This window comes from Diplotaxodon limnothrissa, linkage group LG5 (genome assembly GCF_057381915.1).
Source record: "Diplotaxodon limnothrissa isolate DT_005_m linkage group LG5, D_limnothrissa_male_GT1.1, whole genome shotgun sequence".
NCBI lineage: Eukaryota > Metazoa > Chordata > Actinopteri > Cichliformes > Cichlidae > Diplotaxodon > Diplotaxodon limnothrissa.
In genome coordinates this window covers 1,309,632-1,319,154 of record NC_140600.1, presented here as the reverse complement: position 1 = coordinate 1,319,154, position 9,523 = coordinate 1,309,632, and the positions used below count along the sequence as shown (strand labels likewise).

The following is a 9,523-nucleotide window of genomic DNA, read 5'->3' as shown; positions in this document are numbered from 1 at the left end:
ACACGTTGTCTTCTTTTCACTGTTATTTCTTATAAACAATAAAGTTATTTTCAAAGCACCCTGCCTTCATAATGTTGAGTTCATTCAGGGCCTGACACGTCTGTGAGCCCCGTCAGTTCATGGGATACTTGCTGATCAGTGTTCACTAACAGCAAATGAATGAACTTGCTCCAGGTTGCAGCAGCAGGTCGTCTAAGATCATATCGTCCTGTTCCGAGCATGGTCTGTTGTTACCTGGCTGGACTGCATCCCTGTGGTCTTCCTCTGTGGTCTTCCTCTCCTCCTGCCTGGCAGCAGGTCATGTATAAACCATGCCAGCCGCGCCTCTGTCTCCAAACTCCCGCCTGTGCTGTCCCTTTCATATCTTCATTACTCACTACAAGCATCTCACGCCCTCCAGCTCCGCCTCTCGTCAGTGCTGCGTCTCGGGCCCAAACATCAGAGCAGCTCTCAGATATTACACCAACACCTCTCCACCCTACCTGCACCTTCACCTCCTCTCTTGTGCACTGTGCTGCGTTGGGCTTTTGACACCAGGAATTTAAGCCTGCCCACATTCACTACTTCCAGTTTCACCTTTCCACCCGCCTCATGTTCTTTTACCCATTTTCATTGGTCTTTCTGCACAGACACTGTAGCTCAGTGTCTGTGGGTATCACAGGCCATACAGACTTCATCTGTTACTCCCACCCTCACTTTTCTGTGCTTCCTAACTTCCTCACACAGCATCACGGGTCTTGCCTCAGCTCTATTGTATATTTTCTGTAGATGAGACGGTGCAGCAGCTTTTTGTTTTCTTGATACTTCTGCATGAATAGAAAGCAAATATCACATTTACTACAGATGTCCAATAAGTCATCTACTACGGCTGCTCATTGGATCAGACATGGTCTCAGTAGTTGAAACCTGCACCTAGAGCTGGGCGATATGAGATTTTTTCATATCACGATATGTTTTTTTCATTTCAGGCGATAACGATATCTATCACGATATAAGCCAAATAACTATATTTGTAAGATTTAAATGTGCCGTTGCTCACAAGTAAAATGTGAAATAATCAGCAGCTTGTTTTTATTTAAATATTTATTTCCCATAATAAGTTCAACAGGGTAGATGTACTTAAGGAACATCAGACTTTTTCAGATAAATAAAGGCAAATATTGCAAACTACACAAAAGGCAGCCGCTAAAGCGTTTAAGTTTCAAAATAGAACAAACGAAACAGACTAAACTGTCAATTCCACTTAGAAACAAAATATTAATTCTAAAAATAAATCTTAGTTTGTTTTACAGAAGAACAGACAAAACTGACTAACTTTTGTCAATATCAAATAAACTGAGAACTAAAAGGAAATTCTCAATCTCTCCTTGTTGTATAGCTGAGCTTTTCAAACAGTTTTAACAGTTACTTTAGTCTGACAAAAGCCGAATGACGAATTAGCGCTTCCAGTCAGAGACTGAGGCTACGTCCACACGTACACGGGTATTTTTGAAAACGGAGATTTTCCGTTTTCGTTTTAAAAAATAATCCCGTCCACACATAAAGGCAGAAATGAAGGAAAACGCTGCTAGGAACATGTCAAAGCAGCAGGTGGCGCTAGATTCCTAACCGTGCCGAAATGTTGGCCAATCAGAAGTCTAGAAGCCTCGGTGGGAAAAAGTAAACAAAGCTGGGGCATAGAAGCAGAACCGAGTCGTATGTGTGGACGGACAGTAACTGTGTGTATATGTAAGCATTTAAACACTGCAGAGAGTAGAATTAACAGTATTGTAGAAATTCATTTCACCGAAACAATAACGTGGCGCACAGTGTGACGCATGCACCAGTTTATTGTATTTCCAGACTTGCTTTCGGCACATTTACAGTGCACGCTACTCTGTTTTTTGTCAGACTTGAAATAGCCGAAATACCTTCAAACTACGGAACTTCTATGGCTCTTCCGTTCGACAATCTCTCCGGCGTTGGAACCATCATCTGTTTTCTCTTCGGTCACGCTCGGTTGATTTTTCTAGTCGGCACACTCATTTCCTCCATTACCCGCTGGCTGCTTCCCAAACAAACACACGTGCGGCTTGGCACTTGTGCTGTACGTAACAAGTCACGCGACGTGACGCTGCGGCTGTGATTGGTTCGGCTCTGCGCTACTTAATTTGGATTGGCTGACCTTTTTTTTTTTTTTTTTTTTTTAAGAGGACGAGCGGCGAGGTCTATCGCAATAGCTTAATTTCTCTATCGAGTAAAAGTTATATCGCGATACATATCGTTATCGTTCTATCGCCCAGCTCTACCTGCACCGTTATTTTCCTGTCAAAATGTTCTTGTTATCTCAATTCTAGTGAACCACTGAACTAATGAGTTCTTGAACTTGGGCCGAAGATAACTGAAGGACTCTTTGTTAAACTGTTGTTGTCCTAGTCATGCTTTGGTTTGCATCGAGTGCTCTCTGAAACATCCCACAAATGCAGTGAACTGAGAGGAAGTCAGAAATGTTCAAAGCAACAGTCGCTGTGGTGAACGAGCCGCTTCCTGACATCTAAACCAGCGGTGCGCAGCCTCTTGTGCTCCCCGGACGGTTTAACGTCAGACCGTCACGGAGCGGCCTTTAAGGTGTGGCGGACAAATGCAACAACAAAACGATACGACCGAGAGAACCGCGGCGGTATTTTGTAAATATAACAGTAAACGTGAATTCACTGTCTGTTAGCAGCGTGCTGCTGAAACGCGCCAACACTGACGGTAACGTCCTCCTCTCTGCCCCTTAATGCTCTCTGGTCGCTATAGTAACGGGTACGTATTTCTTTCAAAATAAGACGCACCTACAACACGACAAACCCCCTGGAAACCAGACATTTCACACCCGAGCTTCAACTCTCGCGGCCCGGTGCCAAACGACTCACGGACCGGTACCGGTCCAGTGCCCGGGGAACATCCGCTGTATTACGAATATATAACAGATTCTTGTTCCAGGCAAAAGCTTTTATGTATTTGTCGTTAATTTAATAATTTTGAGAGAATATATTTGTAATGAACTGTGGAGCTGTTGTTTGACACGAGCCCACACCGCACGTCCCTGAATGACTGCTCCGGTGAAGGCCCAACGGTCATACAAACAGATTTAAAGCGAACCGCTCGCTGTGATGAGACTTCTTCAACCGGAAGTGTCCCAATTTGTTCACGTACTGCGTGTCGCCATTTTCAAAACAGTTGAGTTTTATTGCGCACGGCAGAATTGTTCAGCAGAGAAGTTTAAATAAAGACTCGGATTGAATAATTCAAGGTACAGCCCTTAGTGATGGTCTGGGGTTTATTCTACTGGGAGCGCTCCTGTATCGCAGCGTGCTTCACTAATATTACAGGAACTAGTTAGCTTCTCTGGAGCACATTAGCAACCTTAGCTAGGCTACAGCTAGTTACATTCCGGTAAACACTGTTTAAGAAGACTGAACGTTAGTTACTGATAAGACGACACAGTGAAGACACCACGCGTTACCGTGTCCGGCATCACGTGGTGCTTCATACACTAGTTGATGTTGTAATAAAAACATTAGCTTTTTACACAGTAGTCGGATAAACTGCAGCTTTGTGTGAGTCTTTCTCGTGCTGCCGGCGCACAGAGTGAGTACGGTATAAACGCAGTTTTAGTGAAAAGTACCAGTGATGAGTTGTGATAATGCTGCAGGCCTGATTGTGTGTTTGGACATGAAACGATTACAGCTGTGGTTGGTGCAGTCGCCCTGAAACCAACATGATGGAGCTACCCAACTACAGCAGCCAGCTGATGCAGCAGCTGTGGGCCTTGAGGAAGGACGAGCACTTCTGCGACTGCACCATCTTGGTGGGAGAGGGTCGTCATCGCGCACATAAACTGGTGCTGGCTGCCTCCAGCATGCTTTTCAGGTAGACCTGGTGACTCTTCTGCAGTCACATATTTGGACCTTACAGTCGTTCATCTAATCTCAGCAGCGCTCCTGTGGAAGAATGAGTCAAATTCAGCTCATGAACTTTTAGTTTGGCTTTTTTAAAAATGTGTTTATTGAGGACCATGAAATCTAACACGTGAGTAAAGTTTATGAGCAGCTGTTACAGATGTGCTCTTTGTGTTTGCTCCCGTCATACTTTAATATTGATGCCAGCACGGTGTACAGGTGGCTGCTGCAGTCGCTGTTCGCTTTTATTACACTGCAGCTTAAAACCAGAACGGTGCTGTCTCCGTCAGGTCTCTCCTGGATGGCTCCGACACCATCTCCATCGACACAGCTGTGGTTTCCTCGCAGGAGTTTGGCTGCCTCCTGGACATGGTCTACACTGGTAAACTGCCTCCAGGTAAACACAACGTCAGTCGCATAGTCGCCGCTGCAGACAGCCTGCAGATGTATGACGTGGCCGTTGGCTTTAAGCAAGTCCTCACCAGCCTGGTGAACCAGAAGCCCCCGGTATCAGTGAGCTCCGCTGTGCCACACCTCACCGTGACCGACAAAGCCCCGAATATGAAGCCTGAAGGCTCAGCCTCGCCCAGCAAGCACAACCCGTCTTCAGACGAGGCGGAGGTGACGGACGAGCTGAAAAAAGAATCGTTTGAGCATGACCGCGATGACGAGCCGGCGATTAAAAGGGCCCGCGTGGAGCTCCCTGACACATCAGGTCATTCTTATGTTTAAACCCGTAGTTTGGGGAATTTAATAGTGTGAGTCGATCTAGGAATAATTCAAATCACACGTTACTGGAAATAGAGTCTAAAACAGGCGTGGGCAACGCCAGGCCTCGAGGGCCGGTGTCCTGCTGGTTTTAGGTGTGTCCCTGATCCGACACAGCTGATTGACCTCCAGATGTTCTCCAGAGGCCTGCTAATGAGCTCATCATGAGATTCAGGAGTGTTGACCCAGGATGAGATCTTAAACCTGCAGGACACCGGCCCTCCAGGCCTGGAGTTGCCCACGCCTGGTCTAAAATAGTCTCCCTACAATAAACAAGATAACAACTAGACTTTATTTTCTGTCCACAGGGCCCGAAGACATCAAATCCTCAGAAGGTGGCGACACGTCGGCAGCCAGGCTGTCCAGCGAGTCTGGTCTCCTCGCCAACACGTCGTCTGTTGTGGAACTGCTGAGCCAAGCAGCAGAGAGCCTGACAGAAAGAGAGCGACAGGTACAACAGGAAGCCCTGGTTCTTCTACAGTTTGACTCCATCTAATACCACCTTAGCTCACGGCTCGGCTACCTTTAACACCCAAAGAGCCGTTTGGACCCGGTTTCATAAAAAAGCCACCGAGCTGCAAACACATCCAAAATGAAGATGCCCCTGTAAATACTGCTCTTTGACCTTCATGCTTTGTATAAACAACGACATACAAAGTGTGTTGCTTATGAAACACATGAAGTGCTACAGAGAAAACTACATTTTCTTTATGTACTAAAATACTAACAAGAAACCAACACAATAACAAGCTGGAAGGATTCACGTAGCAAACTAACGGTCATCCTGAGCCTCGAGCTGAATTTAAGAAATACATTGGAAACAAATCTCTGTGTCACTGAAAAATATCTGCATCATCATAAATATTAATCTTACCTGGTTAACGGGACGATGGGATCGACACTGCATGAAGTTCCCGCTGTCGTCTGTGAGGCGCGGGTGGAGAGCAGCTGCTCACCTCCGTCTGTGGAGCTGAGGATCCACACGTTCGTGTCGGGATGCCGTTCCACGTCTCGGTTACCTCAGCATCACTGCAGTTATTCTCAGTGACAGTGGCCTCCTGAGGTGAAGTGTGGCGCTTGTTTGACCGACGAAAAATAATCAAATATCATTTAAATTTCATATTTCAAGATCACAGTAATCTCCCAGTGTAGAAGTCACTAACACTAATAAACACGTTTCAATTAAATACTATTAATTTATTTAATGTATTCATTGTCCCAGGCCCCGCGTGGCTCCAGAGCCGCGGGTTGAGAACCCCTCCCTTGCACGTTGTTTAACATGTTTGAGCCCTGAACAGTAGCTCTCCAGGCTGTCCCCCTTTGTTGGACAGTGTCAGGAATCACTCGAGCACAGTTGTGGCTCCACATAGAAGACGACGACAGTAACAGTGTATCTCTACGTACTGGAGCCAAAAGCACATTTCTGTTCCCATTTCGCTGACCGCACCACCTCATGGTCAGCGTACTGTGAGCGCACAACTCGCTCTGAGCTACAGCTGTGACGGCTCCTGGCTGTAGCTCGAGGGCGCCATCTACTGACTGGAAGGTTGCTGCTGCTCCACAATTTCATTTTGTTTGCACTTTGTGCTCTCTCAGGTTGTGTGTCGGTGCTGTGAGGAGGCTGATCCCAGCTCCGTGTCGGAGAAGCTGATGAGTAAAGTGAAAGAGGGTCAGATCGGAGAGGAGGGGCTTATCAAGCTGCTGCGCACCGCCAAGCAGAAAGCTTCATCGTCCTGTCCCACACAGCTGCTCCCTCTGCTGGAGGAGCTGGAGAGGAGCGTACGGCAGCCCGATGGCAGCCACACTGGAGGTAAAGACGAGCACCGGGAGTAACATGAAAGACGATGTGTAGGTCTGTCTTCATTAAGGACAGCTCGGTATTTATATACATTTGTGTCCGTCCAGCAAATGGACAGGATGTGATAGGAAGCTTTTTTAGTGGATGTCTTCTACGTATTTTGAGTCTGTCGTCCATGTTTGCAGCTGACTCAGAGCAGGAGAACAGGAGTGAAGATCGTGTCCAGGAAGAAGATGAAAACGGTGACGAGGCGGAGAACAAGGAGGAGCAGGAAGATGCAGCTGTAGCAACCGAGTGTTCCCCTCCCTGCTCCTCTCCTGCTTCCTGTCACGCCAAACCTTACTGCTGTCACTGGTGTAAGAAGAGCTTTGATTACAAGTGTCGAATGCTAGCACACATGAAGCGCTGCTCCATGTCCCAGGAGTGTGAGCAGCAGTGTCCCGAGTGTCCTGAGAAGCTGTCTAAGCGGGCCCTGCAGCGCCACCGGGCCGAGGCTCACCGCAGCGCCACGCGGGTCAAGAAGAAGGCGGCCTGTGACCTCTGCGGCCGCACCTTCGCCCACCCGTCGGGTAAAGTCACGTGACATTAAAGCAAGATTATTGATGTGATCAGTGTCTGTGCTGATCTCACAGCTGTTCTCAGGCTGCATCCACAGTGTTGGTGTTTGATAATGATCAGAGCAGGAACCGTCGATGAGGTACTGATGTGCTTCTGGTTTCAGCATTTACTATACAGAAGCGTCACAAGCAGTAACACTACCTGAATTATCAGGTAAATATGAATGTAATGAAAACATGGGGCTGCTGGTTTAATCCCAGTCAGAGATGGAAGCTGCGAGCTGGCAGCCAGCACTGCTAGCTGCTGCTGTGCTTCTCTTTCTTTTGTTGAGTGGAGTATAACTTTGTGCTGCTTTACATTTGATGTTGCTGCTAGGCTACAGTCTAAATCTCAAAAGGACCTGAAACAGGTCATTTCACCAGCAAAGAAACCTTCTAAGGCAGGAACACCGTACCTGACAGATGTGTGGTTTCCCCGCTGTGCACTCGACTCTGGTCAGCACAGCTGCAGTGCGTACAGCGTAGGCAGCAAACGTGTGCTGCCGTGTGCAAAAGGACTGTGGGAAAGATCACATGTGTCGTAACATGAACTCTGAGCTCAGTTTGGGGCCAGCTCGCGCGTCACAGCACAGCGATCGTTTCACTTTGTTCCATTTAATGAGTGCTTCTCATTTCTTAGGTATGATTTACCACAAGCGCACTGAGCACTTTGAAGAGAAGCCGTTTGCTTGTGATGAATGCGGCGCGAAGTTTGGTGCAAACTCATCTCTGAAGAATCACATGAGGCTGCACACAGGGGAGAAACCCTACCACTGCAAGCACTGTGACATGAGCTTCAGCGTGGCTGCTGCACTTGCATACCACACCAAAAAGAGACACTCTGAGGGTAAGACACACACACACACACACACACACACACACACACACACACACACATTTGGGGTTGTGTGATATACAAGTGGTGATATGTGTCTTTCACGTGTAACAGCTTGTCACTGATACAAGAACAAAACAAAGATTCAACATCCAGGACAAACCAGAGAGATAAAGTGTTGAGACTTCAAACCCACAGAGTTATGATGATGATGTTATTGATAGGTGACACACCTATCACCAAGGAAACCAAGGGGAGAAAGAGAGAGGAAGGAGGGATGGCACAAAGCGTGGAGGTTGAAAAGCTCCGTTTGGCTGGCTGTGATATCCACCTTAGTGGTGTCAGTGTGGAGCTGTAGAGTCCCGCGCATCATCACAGTGCACCAGTATGGTTCTTTTGTTCCAGTTGAGGTGACTGTGCTGTTGTAGTGGGCAGGGCTGTGGTCATTACTTTTAGGTCTGTGTTTATTAAAGACAGTGGGCGACCACTGCAGGGTTAGACTGGGTTTTAGGAGAGTGTTACTGGGAGACAGAGCTCAAAGAGCAGCTTTAAGCCTGAAGCCTTTTCCAAAAGCATGAATCAAGGCTGAGCTGGACCCAAGGACCTGTGCTACACAGCTCGTTTGCTTCATCTGGATTCACCCTGACATGTCCATCAGGTTCTGACTCTGTAAACCAACCCGGGGTTTCCCCTTCACGTCCACATGAAGGTGTGCTGTCGGCAGGATCGGGCTAATCTAAGAGATCCCGTGTCACAGATCATGTGACTCAACTGGTGATTCAAATCTATAAGGAACATAGGAATATAACAGTAAACTACAAGGTCGTATAATTATCACATTAAAAAGTCTGCTGTGATGCTGCTGCTGGAGGTTTGTGTTGCTAGAGAACAGCAGGAAACAAGGATAGGCTTGGAGACACTGGTTCCCACTGGAGACACTGGTTCCCACACAGTGGGAGGACGTCACTGCCTTCAAAGATGAAGCTGAAGGATCACGCTTCAGATGAATCTTGGATGGATTTGTGGAAATTTGTTGAATAAAGTTGAATATAAAGTTAGAAATAAGAAACACACCAGCACACATGACAAAAGAAGAGGAATCTAGTGGTGGTGGAATAGCTGAGGAACATGGAGCGCTTCATCGGCAGTCACACTACCTGGAACAAGCCTTTCCCAGCAGAAACACAGGCTGAAGACTGAAATGCTTTCAGATGTTTGTAGAATTTGATGAATGAGCTTAATGGTATAAGATCAGCAACCAGCCAGCTGAAGTGTAAAAAGCAGCAGTGGTGAAAAATGTGCTAAATGAAGCCGACAAAGTACCTAAACAGAGCTTCATTTGGTGAAATGTGCAAAACATAACAAGCAGAAGGTGCTGCGGTTCATCCAAACGCAGAGAGGCAGCTGAGCAGGCAGCTTATAACCTCCCGTGTGACACAAACACACAGGAGGCTGATGTGCGTCGCAGCCGCGCTGAAGACTCGAGCGTACAATGTTTTTTAAAAGCAGCATTTCAATAATAATCCTGCAGAGAAGCTGAGAGTCGCACAGACGCACAGAGGTTTGTGCGACTCAGCTCGAGTCTGTGGACGACAAAACA

At 47.1% G+C, this 9,523-nt stretch overlaps 1 protein-coding gene across 2 annotated transcripts in view; it reads left to right on the top strand.

The window, feature by feature from the left end:
• Positions 1–3,192: 3,192 nt before the first annotated feature.
• The window catches only part of zbtb40 (zinc finger and BTB domain containing 40), a 15,070-nt gene continuing 8,739 nt past the window's right edge, over positions 3,193–9,523 (top strand). For both annotated transcript variants that reach the window (XM_085352943.1, XM_085352942.1), the window contains exons 1-6: positions 3,193–3,897; positions 4,217–4,641; positions 5,003–5,145; positions 6,291–6,504; positions 6,678–7,061; positions 7,729–7,935. In XM_085352943.1, the coding sequence (XP_085209069.1) occupies positions 3,746–3,897; positions 4,217–4,641; positions 5,003–5,145; positions 6,291–6,504; positions 6,678–7,061; positions 7,729–7,935 (1,525 nt within the window). In that variant the 5' untranslated portion in view covers positions 3,193–3,745. The remainder of the gene's footprint in view (positions 3,898–4,216; positions 4,642–5,002; positions 5,146–6,290; positions 6,505–6,677; positions 7,062–7,728; positions 7,936–9,523) is intronic.